At 46.1% G+C, this 14034-nt stretch overlaps 1 protein-coding gene and 2 non-coding genes across 3 annotated transcripts in view; 2 read left to right on the top strand and 1 right to left on the bottom strand.

The window, feature by feature from the left end:
- SPRED2 (sprouty related EVH1 domain containing 2) overlaps nt 1-14034 on the top strand; it is a 52757-nt gene that overhangs the window by 31744 nt on the left and 6979 nt on the right. The window contains exon 4 of the mRNA XM_007464101.1: nt 1008-1072. Within this exon, the coding sequence (XP_007464163.1) occupies nt 1008-1072 (65 nt within the window). The remainder of the gene's footprint in view (nt 1-1007; nt 1073-14034) is intronic.
- Nucleotides 6671-6743, bottom strand: TRNAG-CCC (transfer RNA glycine (anticodon CCC)). The gene has a single exon. It is a non-coding gene; the product is annotated as a tRNA-Gly (tRNA).
- TRNAG-GCC (transfer RNA glycine (anticodon GCC)) lies at nt 10412-10484 on the top strand. The gene has a single exon. It is a non-coding gene; the product is annotated as a tRNA-Gly (tRNA).

Below are 14034 nucleotides of genomic sequence, written 5' to 3' on the forward strand. Positions count from 1 at the left end.
TACGCGGGCCTCTCACTGTTGTGGCCTCTCCCGTTGCGGAGCACAGGCTCCGGACACGCAGGCGCAGCGGCCATGGCTCACGGGCCCAGCCGCTCCGCGGCATGTGGGATCTTCCCTTCCCGGACCGGGGCACGAACCCGTGTCTCCTGCATCTGCAGGCGGACTCTCAACCACTGCGCCACCAGGGAAGCCCCACTTATGCAAATTTAAGTATGACATTAACAGTGTCAGTTGATTTGGTCTACACATTACGGAGTGGTATTAGGAAAGAAAAGGGGAAGTTATAGTGATTTGCCTACCAGAATGAAGAAAGCGTTGAACAGATAAACCAATTGAACCCTAAATGACCATTTTTTTCCCTGATGGAATAAACTGGGTTTTCTGACATGAGCCTAAATGAACCTAAATGTTGGCCTGCAAAAACGAAGAAAACTCATCGATACCCTAGTATTGCAAGAGAAAACCTCTTTGCCCAGGTATCAGCTTAGAAGGTGGCTCCCACAATCTGGGGTTTAGAGTACAGTGTCTGAATTTCAGCACAGGAAGCAACCATACTAGCTATTTAGTCAAATCCCCTCGTGAGTAAATGAAAAGCCCTGACCTCTAAGTCCAGTTATGCAGTGAGACTGTGGCCCGTCCAACCTGGAGTTCTCCATCCATTGCTTTTCCCATTACACAGTGGGGGCATGGGGGTCACTGGTGCAGGCCGGTCGTGATGCATGGCCTCTGTGGTGCCTCTCTGTGTACTTGGTCTGCAGTGGCCAGTGAGGGAGTTTGAGGGATTGATTTGGGAACAACAGTAGGCAAAGTTCATTTAGGGAACATGCTGGCTAAAGTCAATTAAGAAGGGTAAATTAAAAGCATTTAATTCCCAGGTAACATATTTCTGCTGGTGATTCACATGTGAAAGGAATAGGATGTGGTTTACTTAAATATACTTTTTTAAATGATTGGCTTTGACTTATCCTCTTTAGAAACACCTTTTTGTGATTTTTGTGTCTTTTTAGGCTCAACAACATCATCTTCCACCATCCATAATGAGGCTGAGCTTGGTGATGATGACGTTTTTACAGTAAGTTCCCATTGTCCTTTGCTTTCCAGATGAGTTGGTGAATAATCAGAGAGAGGTTCTCTTTAGGGGCATGAGAGACACTTGGCAATTTGGTATTTGCTGTTGCTGTTGGGATGCTGTCAGGGAGATCTCTGCCTTGTCATAATTTTGCTGCCCCAGGTTTTCCCTGGTCCCTCATGTTGCCGTGATGCTACAAGGCACGTAGTATCAGCTCTCCTAAGAGCTGTCCAGGGCGCTCTCAGTCTTCCTTCACACTTAAGGTGACTAGCCATCCTGGTTTGCCTGGGACTGTCCTAGTTTTAGCACTGGAGACCCCTAGTCCAGCAAAATATATACTTCAGTCCCAGGCAAACTGGGACAACTGGTCACCCTACTCTCAGAGTTGCATTAACAACCAGCTCCCCCAACCTCCCTTGCGCGGTGGGTGCGGGGCAGGGGAGTAGCCTTCCTGATGAGTAATTAAACATCTGGTAAGAGAGTCCTGAAGGCGGAGTTGAGGTTAGAGCCACGTGTGCTAAGGCAGGAAATGGCTTGGATATTTTGACACAGCTTGAGTTAATGGGATGTAACTGGAGACAAAATGATTTCTCAGCTTGCCCCTTCGCTAAAATTCTGTGCTTTTAGAAGTTAATTAAACAAACAGTTCAGTGTGCACCTGCTGTGTGCTTGGTGCCGGTCAGGAGCTATAGGGCAGCGTTTCAAAGTCTCAGCCTTGACCCACAGGAAGAAATACATTTAAATTGTAACCTAGGACACACATCCATAGACATCCCAAACCAGATCGTATTTCATGCCCTGCCCTGTTGTGACTTTTTTTATTTTCTTCTGCTTTTTATTATGAAACTTTTCAAGCATACAGGAAAATTTAAAGAATAGTACAGTGAACACCTGTATACTCTACATCTAGAGTCAACAGTTGTAACATTTTGCCCCATTTGCTTTATCTGTGCATGTGTGTGAACTTACACACACGCCTGCACACACATAATTTTTCTGCTGATCCAGTAGAAAGTAAGTCGCCTCTAAATACCTGAGCGTGCATCGCGTAAAAATAAGGCGTTCTCCTATACAACACCATTACTGGACCTAAGAAAATTAATAGGAATTTCATAATATCATCTAATAGTTCCCCGATAATTCCTCAGTTGTCCCAAGAGTATCTTTTATAAGCTGTGTTTTTATTTAATATTTTAAATATTTTATAAGCTGTGTTTTTATTTAATATTTTAAATATTAGTTGCAACCCTTTAAACTTGATTCCTGACCCACTCATCCTGCAACTAGTAATTTGAAAAATACTACTTTGGGAAGACAGAGGTGTGTGAACCCAGCTCAAGCCCTCATGGAGGTAACCGGGTGGTCTGGACAGCAATGAGATGGGCCTGTGAGAAGCTTAGAAGCCAGCACAGACTGTAAAGTGCTCTGGCCCAAGGTCCTTTACAAGGAAGGTTGTGGGGGTCAGAGAAGACCCCTGGGAGCTGAGGCTGGACCGGACCTCGGTGGCATTGGAACAGGGTTTGGGAACGGGCTTCGAGGCGGGGAGCGAAGGTGGCAGCAGGGATGCATGTAGTGAGTTGCCTGAGCGTTGCAGACCCCGACCTGACACGAGTAGAGAGTGCTTGGGATGGGGGCAAAGGGGGGGGATATGTCAGGAAATGAACTCAGTTGTGCCTCCGCACAGCGGCTGGTGTAATGTGGCTCTGAGCAGGCTTCCTATAGCGCTCCAAGCAGATCCTCTCGACAGTTGGCATGTTGCTTACATCTGTTCCTTTGTCACGTTTTGAGAGACAAACAACAGCAGGCGGGTTAAAAGGTGGCTTCCTGTGCTCCAGAGCAAAACTGTCATTCGCAGCTGCTTCCCAGCTACCTGCCAGAAGTGATTTATGGAAGCAGGAGAGGGCAAGAGAGAACAGGCTGATGATGGAAGCCAGCATCCCTCCTGGTTTTGTCCTTTAATCCACAGGGAATTATTGTGCTGCTCTAGGGTAAGGCCGAATGCCTGGAAGGAAGTATAGAAACAGCCCCGCTGCTTCCAGACACTCGGAAACTCACTGCAGGAGGAGTGCGACTTAACTGCATTCCCTGTGGGCCCTGATGTATATGATCCTTGCCTTCATTCCACTTGTTTACAAACAGGGCCTATTAATAATAGTACCTCCCTTCCCCAAGACAAGCCCAGTCATTAAGCCATTGACTATTAGCAACATCCCATGTAAGGATGGGAGCGTCATCAGGGGCTAATGCGCCAGGTTTCCTGTTTGTTCACGAGCTCCCTGTCGTGAGACACTTTGTCCTAAGAAACCAGGGAGATTTCTGAAAGCTGGAGCCATGGAAGAGAGCAGCTGCGTTAACTCCTGTGTAGCCTATAGCTTCCCAAAGTTTGTTGCGTTCTAAAACTTATATTGGTAAGACAGATGTTTAGAACTTGGAACTCATTTATTGTAGAAAGAGTATAAATGGTGATAGACCCTCTTGCAACTTATGACGAGCCAGAATGAGAGTTTTCTAAGAGAACAGTGTATGTGGGAGAAAACCTTTAGAGGCATAACTTGAGGAACCAGGAGTAGGTCTTTTGTTTCTGCTGCTGGAACCAGGGGTTTCCCTGTTTCAGGGGATTCCTTGGGACCGGGAGGAAAATAGGACACTGGACAACATATGGATGCACGTTCCACGTTGGGGGATGAAGTGGAGGAAGGGGCACCCCCATATCCGCCGTGGAGAAGTTGCTGGGCTTGGGTGCTCGCCAAGCATGGGCTGTCTCATACTTTCCTGACTCTCAGCACCTAAACCAGCCTGTCCCCCTGACTTCTCAGGATGGTAATTAGCATCCAGCTTAGCACGTGTGCACGTGTGTGCAGACACATAAACACATACTCTGCCCATGCGTCTTGCCAGTCGCCAACACATTGCCTCTGCAGTCATCCCACGCCTCTCCTGCCACCAGCCTGGTGTGTGTCCACATCTTTCCTGATGGAGCCACCAGAGACTCCAGATTAGCCACTGCTCTGATTTTCTGAGTCTCTTGGGCTATTTATCCATCTATGTGTCTTAGTATTTCTCCCTGAACCAATTATGATTGTTCTCTCTTCTTTCAAATCCCTTAGTACTCTTATTTATTTCTCTCTTGCTACTTGAAAGCCTGCCGCTTTTTTTGGTTTTCGTATTTTATCTGCTGAATGAATGACTCTTCATCTAATTAGAAGCAGTCCTCATTATAGTCTCTACAACCTTATAAAGCTTTGCTGTATAGGTGCTCAATAAATGGGTGCTCTGAACCCCAATATAGTACGTAACAATCATAGGGTTTCATATTTTACTCATTGGCTTTATATTGGCTTTATTGCTATCCTGGGGGACCATCTAAATGTGGGTGAGTTTGAGGGATTCTCAGTAGCTTCATGTCATATTTTTCTCGCTGTGTTTTCCGACGCATCTACAACTAGGAGACGAGCTCCAAGCATCATCACCCACTCTAAGCCTTTGGCTGTTCATGTTCCTTGTTGCCTTCCACCCCACACGGTCTCCTCTGCTCCCTGGGAGACCTCAGATACCGTGATCCATCCAGGTGCACGCAAATCACTAGGTGGCCAGGGTGTGCCCGGCATTAAATATGGATGTGGGAGGGAATTCCAGTGCCTGAGCCATTTGGTACAGATTTGTAAGATGAGTAATGGAGAGGGTATAAAGCAACGACAACAAAGGCTAGTGTTCTGTGGCAGGCATTTGGGGGCCCTGGTGAGAGTCAGCCCGCTCTCATCCGTGCCTCTGGCAGACAGCTTTTCATTTCTCTCCCCGGAGCTGGAGAGCCTTGAGAGTGACAGAATGGAAGGACCCTCGAGAGTCTATCCCTCTGTTGTGCTTTTGTCTTGTGGGGGAGACACGTGCTCTGGCGTGTCTTGTGGAGGAGGCCCATGTGCCCTTGAGAGATGGACAGTGTAGTTCCGCGGAGAGGCCGAGCTGCTTTGCTCCCCAGCCTAGGACTGATGTTCTCCTGGCGCCCTACAGTTGAAGACTCTGGGCCCAGAGGGTTTGGGGCCCACAAGGAAGGGGGGTCATCGGGGATGGGGAGGCAGTGAGTAAAGGGACTATATAGAACTAGACAGGCTCTGGGTTTTATAGTCATTTAATGAACAATTTTCCAAGTTCCTATTTTGTAGGATTGGGTCCATTGAAACCTGGTGCTTTATTTACTGCTGCAGAGCTCTAAAATCATTTACAAATGTTATTAGCATCTTCGTAGCTAGACAAGGAGAATTTTAATACGATCTTGGGAGAATGCAGCTGCAGGGTACACGTATTTCCAGAGCAGGCTCGTCGAGAATCTGTGGTCAAGTGCTGTCGGTGCTTCAGCTGTCATTGTGCTGAGTGGCTGGATTCTGTCTCTAAAGCTGGGGGATTAGGGAAATATTTGCTTTATAGAAAGATACTTGGGGTGTAGAAAATAGCTAAGTCTTCATCTTCCATAATAAGAAGGCCTTCAATAATATACAAAGCTGCAAATCAGGAAAGAGTAGTATTAACAAGATGCTGTTAAAAAGATGGAGAGAGAAATACAAGGAGAAAGAGCCACAAGAAATGAAAGTTTATTTCTCTGGGGAGTGAGAAGCTGAGATGGGGAGGGCGAGATCGCTACTTGAGATATTAAATGATATACACGTATTGATTTTTTTTTTTAAGAAAGAAAAACATAAGAGGGAGTTTTCTCAAAAAGGCGGGGAGGGGGGTGGTCAAGGGAGGAGGAAGAATCCAGCAATCCTGATTTCCCGCATCTGGGGGTTTAAAGAGATTGAAGAGACTCAGCAGAGGTTGAGTTGTGTGGCTTTCGGTGCTCTTTTTCAGGCTGTTTTTTTCTGCCTAGTGTTAGGAAGCAGTGTGTCCACCGTGGAAATAATGGCACATTAAAGGTAGGAGACCTGACAAAAGAGTTAGCTGGAGATGTTTGGCTGGCAAGGAGGTGAGAATACCTGTAGACGTGCCAACTCCTCAGAATTCTAGGTCTTGGAATTGGAAGGGATTTTTTCATGTCAGCTGAGCCAGCCTCCTTCCTTCTGGCAAACAAAGTAGGATTTGCCTCATTTTATAGACACAAGTCGTGAAGTCAGATGGGCGACTTGCCTAAGATGACACAGCCAGTTCATAGTGGAGGAGCAATGAACACCATCTCCTCACTCATCCCGTTCACCACTGCCGTTTTGCTCTATATTTGTTGAATAATTATATTTATGGTATTTCAGCTGCTCTATTTTTTATATGTCAACCTTATGCAAGAGTTAGGTTTTAGGTTCTCCTGGACCCAAGTTGGAAAGGGGAGAAGAGATAAGAGGATAAATATGTAACCAGTGCCCCGTGTGGCCCATTCATGTGACAGACTTGGAGCCTGAGTGTGTGTTACAGCCTAGAAGTCCCCAGAATAGCAATAGGAAGGCCGGCCCTATATGAGGTTTTTTTTCTTTTTTTCTTTTTTATTTATTTGTCTCTGCCGGGTCTTAGTTGCGGCACGCAGGATCTTTTAGTTGCGGCATGTGGGATCTTTACTTGCGGCATGTGGGATCTTTAGTTGTGGCATGCAAACTCTTAGTGGCGACATGTGGGATTTAGTTCCCTGACCGGGGATCGAACCCAGGCCCCCTGCATTGGGAGTGCAGAGTCTTAGCCACTGGACCACTAGGGAAGTCCCTATAAGGTTTTGATTTATTTTCCCACCTCCAAGGTTTATTCTCCCACCTCAGTATTGCTTCTGGATTTGGGCAGCACTTCTCAATAGGGATTCCTAATGAACCACTCACACTTTACAGCATCCATCCTATGTAACGAGTTAACTTCTGTCTTGTGCACCTAGAATAGCGCTGTGTACCGTCATTTGCAGAATCGAGAAGAGTCATTCATAGCATTTTGTGTGGGTCAGAATTCTCTCCTAGAACCCAGTTAAGAAAGGCTGGTTGGGATATATGTATACATATAGCTGATTCACTTTGTTATAAAGCAGAAACAAACACACCATTGTAAAGCAATTATACTCCAAGATGTTAACCAGCCTTTCTTTTTTTTTTCTCTTTTTGTTTATGTTGTGGTGTTTCATTGTCCTTTAATTGTTTAGGGAGGCAGTCCTCCTTCATGTAGGAAAAATGTCTTTTACAGCACTGTCAGATTTTAGCCATGTTTTTGCCCAGACTGGAAAACGTGGTTCTTCCTTGTGCCCTATGCTTGAACCCTTGATATCCTGTTCCTCACAAGCTGCATTTGATTACTTTCTGGTTATTCAGAGCAGTTGCTCCTAATGACATCTCCAACCCCTCCCGTCCACTTCAGGTATTTTCCAAAGCGTGGCTAGAACATGTGGTTGAAACCAAAGTATGAAGCAGCAGTTTGTCTTGTCCTAGGTGAGCTTTTGAGTCTTTGCAAGTTGTGGTTATTTTCATTCTTGATTAAGTAGAAAAAAATGAATTTGTGGAATTCTGTAAATATCAAGCTTTCACTTATAGAAGCAGAAGACTGCAGCATACCGCAAAATTTTCCTTTTCTTGAAGAGTTTTTTCCACCTAATCCATCCCCAACACACATTAAAACTGAAGGCAAATCTACCAGTTTTGTAATTAATGGGGTTCGTTTACTGATTTTCTAAGAAAGGGGGTGTTTTTAAAAGGTAAAGTGGCATGTGACTCCTGTTTGTGCAGAGTTTGGAGGTTGGGGAGAGGCCAGGAGTCTAAACTTGGTTCTGCCATTAATTAGCTGTGATCATTGATCCTTTTGGACTCAAAACCTTCCCAGGGTGAAATATTTCCTTTGAGTTTCTGTTTGCTGGCCCAGGGGGAGAAGGAAAGGCACTGTGGTGTGGAGCTGTCCCTGGCACTGTGCCCTGCACTTTCACGTACATTACTGTATTTGGTCCTCACAACTGACCATGAGGTACTTACTGACACTTCCATTTCTGCAGATAAAGTCCCCAAGGCTCAGAGAGGTGAAACAACTTGTGCTCAGTTCCGTACACTGTTCACCTAGAATGCAAACCCCAAATCTGCTTGCTGCCTTTCAGAGAACTTTAAGAAAAGGAAATATTTATTCAATAAGTTTCAATAGATTTCGCATATGAAATATACCAGATTCCCATCATTGCCAAAGAGCCGCCTAAATAATGGACTTTTCAACTAGTACCTTGGCTTAAAACCTCGACTGACTTCTTCAGTGGCACTATGGGGTTCTCTTGTGCCCGCCTGAGAGCCTCAGTCTCATTTTAGAAGATCAGTTGATCAAAAACATTTCTGTTGGGCTTCCCTGGTGGTGCAGTGGTTGAGGGTCCGCCTGCCGATGCAGGGGACGCGGGGGGCCCCGTACCCAAGAGGAAGCCGAGGACGAAGAGGCAGGCGCCCAGCACCAGGGCCCCTGCGCACAGCCAGCGCGGGCGGCGCCAGGCGACAAAGGTCCAGTCGGTTTCGCGCAGGGGATTCCACATCTCAGCGTGTGGCCGGCGGCGCCTCCGGGGACCGGTGCCTCTGCGGTGCCCCCGCTGCCGCCTCGCAGGCGGCGGGGTAAAGGCTTCCTCCTTTGAGGGCCGCTCTTAGCAGTTCTGCAGCCTAGAGTCCACTCCCAGCCTAGTGCACTCGCACTCCCAGGGCACTCCCAGTTTCTCTGCCTCTGAAAGTATTTCTAGTTTACTCTCAACCAATCCCGAAGAGACAGAGGCAGCATCAGTCCCCAGAAGAAGAAAACCCGGCCCCTTAAAAAAAAAAAAAAAAAAAAAAAAAAAAAAAAAAAGTTTCTGTTGTCTTTACTGTTGGAATTAAGGGATTAGGATAGAGTGGTGCAGGGAGAGAATAAGTAAAAGAGAAAATAGGTTGAAAATGTAAATTACCTCTACAGAATTTGACTAGTGAAACTCATCTATGGCGGTTTGTTAAGAAAAGCAAAAATGTTTTGGGAGAAGGACAGCTATGCTTTGTGGATGACACCAGGGAGCGGCGTCCCATTAATGCTGCTGGCTGAGACCCAGCACTGCATGGGGTGGCATGGAAGTTCTCAGAAGATGGGTGGGAGCTGCTTTATCTTCTGAATGCCAGTAATTATCAAGCTCACATTGCACAGTAAGAGGAGGATCTTTTTATTCAACACGTAATACCTACAGTGGCTAAATTAAAGCAATTAAATGTCTAAGGTTCAAACAAAAGCTTTGAGATGCTCTCAATTTCAGGAAGCCCAAAGGCATTTTGGTAGTCCACCAACTTGTGTCTTTCTTCACTTACATATGTATCATCTCATCTTTTTAAGCTGTGGATAGTAATATACTACTATTTCCATTTTATTAATTCATGCAGAGTACATGTTCAAGGTTACCTGAAACCCGCTTCCTGATCACAGCCCTGCCAGTGAAGCTAAGCTATGGGTTTATCAGAGTCCTTTCCTTTCATGTCAAAATTTCACCTAATTCCAAAATTTAGAAACATAAAACTTTTTTCCCTATAAATTTATTTGTTTATTTATTTTTATTTTTGGCTGCGTTGGGTCTTCGTTGCTGCGCGCGGGCTTTCTCTAGTTGTGGCGAGTGGGGGCTACTCTTCGTTGCAGTGTGCTGGCTTCTCATTGCGGTGGCTTCTCTTGTTGCGGAGCATGGGCTCTAGAGTACACAGGCTTCAGTAGTTGTGGCGTGCGGGCTTAGTTGCTCCACGGCATGTAGGATCTTCCCGGACCAGGGCTTGAACCCGTGTCCCCTGCATTGGCAGATGGATTCTTAAGCACTGAGCCACCAGGGAAGTCCCAAAACTTTTTTTTTTTTAATGTGTGAGAATTTTGGTTTTGTTGTTTTTCACCGTGGAAGAATGCCCACTTTATCTAATCTCCGGGTCCTAGACGGAATAATGTCTTAGAGTCTAGGGCAGAGTCATCTACTTTCCCCCAACCAGCAGCCTCTTAGACCCACACTGCCTGCTAGCTGGAGCCGTAAAAGATTTCCTGCTCTGCTTGCCTCTTTGAAAGAGGACACCTGGAACCAATGTAGGCCCTGAGGACAGGTGAGCCAGTGCGACCTGTTGACAGAATAGGGGACAAGTTCCTGTTTACCAAAGGGAAAAGGATTAGCCATAGGCCTGCCGGTCTAACAGCTACTGAGGGGAAAGGCTTGCTTTGCTGAAGAGTTAGAAACGACAACTCAGCGCCAAACCACCGGAGCCAGCAGTCTCCTGACGCCCAGAACAGTTTACTGTCTTCTGAGAGGCAGAAGATGCCCAGACTTCCATGAGATCAGTCTCATCTCCCAGCCCGAGGCTGAGAAGAATGCTATATACTTATATATAAATGCACGTGTGCATACATGCTTTTTTAAAAATTAAAATTCAAAACATCGGGAATTCCCTGGCAGTCCAGTGGTTAGGACTCTGCGCTGCCACTGCAGGGGGCCCAGGTTCGATCCCTGGTCGGGGAACTAAGATCCTGCCCAGGGCGCAGGGTGCAGCCAAGAAAAAAAAAAAATTCCGCAGCATCTACAAGACAGGGCAGAATTCTACTTTTGTCAGTCTGAATTAATCCTGCAGCTTTTTTTCCTATATGGTGATGACTTCTTATTTATTTTTTATTGAGGTATAGTTGGCATACATCCTGTGGCTCTTGAATCAACTAAGCAATAGTCTTAGACTCCTCTGTAATGTTCTGAGGAGGAAGCCAGAACGATTACACAGAAAACTTTTAGAACTCAAACAGACCTTGGAGATCATCCAGGGCGACTCCCTGTTTTACACATGAGGACACTGTGGCCCTCAGAGGTTAACACCTGGCCCAAGACATGTGGCCTAGCCTGGCCTGGAGTCGAGGTTTCCCGGTTCCCTCCGAGGAGTGCTATTTTTGCTTAACGTTTCTGTATGATCCCTGGATGGCGCAGATTAGCTCCTTAAACAGTTTCTTCACTTTGTTTCCTATGCCTTATTCAAAACACATAGGCCTGTCACTCTCCAGAAATGGCTGCTCGGATCAGGCTTGGCTCTACGAGCTGCATTTCACGTCAGCTCATGTGCTCCTGGGGATACAGAGAGGATCAAGCAGCTGTACTTGTTTGCTTGCCTCTCCTCTGGAGGTGGCATCCATCCCATTTGTCTCCATCCCCAAGAGGGAGAAGAAAATTAATGGTTGGTTGCCAGCCTTCTGTGGACTTGATCAGGCTGGTCGTGTCTCTATTTTATTACGGTTGGAGGGGCCCGCTCTTTCATGTTAGTACCCTCTGACTCTCGCTTCCACCTCCCTTCCCTTTCTTTTCTCAGCCTCCTGTGCTTCCTTATTAAACTCTTGTCTCAGATTACTGCCCTTAGGACCAGGCCATGCAAAGCTTATTACTCAAAATACGTGTTTTAATATAACCACAGAAAAATTTGAAAATGTAGTCAAAGGTATATCCCTTAAAAGGGGGACCAAATTTAGGTGGTTAAGAAACGTAACTCCCATACATAAAATACATAAGCAACAAGGATGTACTGTATAGCACAAGGAACCATATTTAATATCTCGTAATAACCTATAATGGAAAATAATCTGAAAAAAATGTGTATGTCTGAATCACTTTGCTGTACACCTGAAACTAACACAATATTGTAAATCAACTGTCCTTCAATGTCTTTTTTTAAAGAACTCCCATGTTATACATATCGTTCCAAAGTATAGAAAAAGGTAGAACACTGCCTAGCTCAGCTGACAGGACTAGCGTAACCCTGCTGCAAAAAGTAGCAAGACGAGCTCACGTAGAGGAAAAACAGGGGCCAAACTCACTTATGAATCTAGACGTAAAGTTTTAAAGTAAAATATTACCAAATCACATCAAGTATTTATAAAACAAATGTAATGAAAGACCAGTAGAGTAGATCATATCCCAGGCATGCAAAGATGGTTTATATTAGCAAAGTTTAACTGTTTGATTCATGCATTCATGAAACAAAGGTGAAAGACTGTAATCATCTCAATAGACACAGAAAAACCATCTGGTTACATCCAACATCTTTTGGTGAAAACTCTTAGCAATCTAGAATCCAAGGAAACTTTTGGAACTTTATAAATTTATTTATTTTATTTATTTTTGGCTGCTTTGGGTCTTTGTTGCCGCGCGCGGGCTTTCTCTAGCTGCGGCGAGCGGGGGCTACTCTTCGTTGCAGCGTGCGTGCTTCTCACTGTGGTGGCTTCTCTTGTTGCGGAGCATGGGCTCTAGGAGCATGGGCTTCAGTAGTTGTGCCACGAAGGCTCAGTAGTTGCGGCTCGCAGGCTCTAGAGCGCAGGCTCAGTAGTTGTGGAGCACGGGCTTAGTTGCTCCGCGGCATGTGGGATCCTCCTGGACCAGGGCTTGAACCCGTGTCCCCTGCGTTGGCAGGGGGATTCTTAACCACTGCGCCACCAGGAAAGTCCAAAACTTTGGGAACTTTATAATCACTCCAGTTATCGGGAAACATTATATATAACAGAGAATCATTAGAAGTCCCACCAAAGTTAGGTTCAAGACAAACAGAGCCATTCTGTTTTTCCATATCATGCTGGAAACCCTGGCAAAATGTAGTAAGGCAAGAAAAAGAAGGCACAAATATTGGAAAGGAGACCAGACTATCTTTTATGGGTGACAGGATTTGCTTAGGAAAGTCCAGAGAATCACCGGATAAAGCATTTGAATTTTTATGAGTTAAGCAAGGGGACCCGATCACAGGATCAGTAACTTTTCTATATAATCAGTGGTAACTGTTTAGAAAATGGAAATGCTTAATCTCATTTCGTTTTTGCAGTAACCCTGAGGACAATTTTTGCTCCATTTTGCAGATGTGAAAACTGGAGTTAGAGGTCACCTTGACCAAAATCAGACAACTTATAATTAGCAGAGAATTGATTCAAATCTAGTCTGCCTGGGCTGAGACCCTGTTTTTTAACATTATAACATTCCAACGCATTTCTGTTGTTCAGTGCCTCATGTTAGGTTACAGCCTTCTTAATTGGACATCTTTTTAACAGAGCATTGACACTGAGCTGGAGTCGAACGCAAACCCAGAGGCACGTTTTTTTGGCGGGTACATTTGCAGGTGACAGTGGTTGTGCACACTGCTTCAGGTCACACGGGACCTCCTACAAGTGGGCGGCGCCGCAGTGGCAGTGTCTGGCCTCGTTCACAGTGGGTGGCATCAAAGGCTGGCTCTGCCTGCTCTCTCTGACTCAGGAAGCCTGCCGCTGAAGCCACCCCACTAAGGAGCCTGAGGTCCCCAAGCACAGAGAAGCTCTGCTTTTGTTCTTCTTGAGCTCAGACCTGCAGCACTTCCGAGATTCCCTTGCCCCACCAGCAAGGCAAGCCGAAAACACAGCCAGTCTTTCCAGGTTGAAGGTGAAGCCCTCGGATTGGTAGGTTGCTGGGTGTCATTAGCTTGTGCACACAAGTAACAGAGACATGTTCTAGAATCTTGCTTATTGATGTGCGGATGTGCACAGCCTAGTGGCTGCTTTTCTCCACGAGCAGAGAAGGGGGCACCAGTCCAGAGGTACGTGTGATGAAAGGTTTTTCCTCTCGCCTCTCTTGGAGATACCCTGATAGTACATTCCTTCTGTTGGTAGGTCACTTGAGCCTCTTGACAAGATTTATCTGATAGCAGAGATGGGAAGCCTCAGCTTCCGATGGAACCTCTCCTGCGTGCTCTAAGCCCGGAGCAGGCTGGCGGCAGGAGGCTGTGGGCTGGGCTGGGACCTCCCCGCAGGAGGCAGTAAACTGGGGGCACGCCTCAGCCTTCTGGCTTCACCGCTCCTCTGTACAGATTTGTTGTCAGATTAGGAGAATTCGAAAGGCCTTTCTCAGCCTCACGTTCTCTGAATTGTCAGAAAATTGTCCAGGAAACTTTGTACTTTACAGTGGGAAGAGGCTCGTCCGGGCTGGGGAGGAAAGATGGGAGCATCAGAAGGGAGTCTGATTGGCTGAGGAGGACTAGGAAATACCGGGTGTGCCTCATTTCTCAGAATGACTTTCCCTA

This window comes from Lipotes vexillifer, unplaced genomic scaffold (genome assembly GCF_000442215.2).
Source record: "Lipotes vexillifer unplaced genomic scaffold, Lipotes_vexillifer_v1.1 scaffold311, whole genome shotgun sequence".
NCBI classification, from domain to species: Eukaryota; Metazoa; Chordata; class Mammalia; order Artiodactyla; family Lipotidae; genus Lipotes; species Lipotes vexillifer.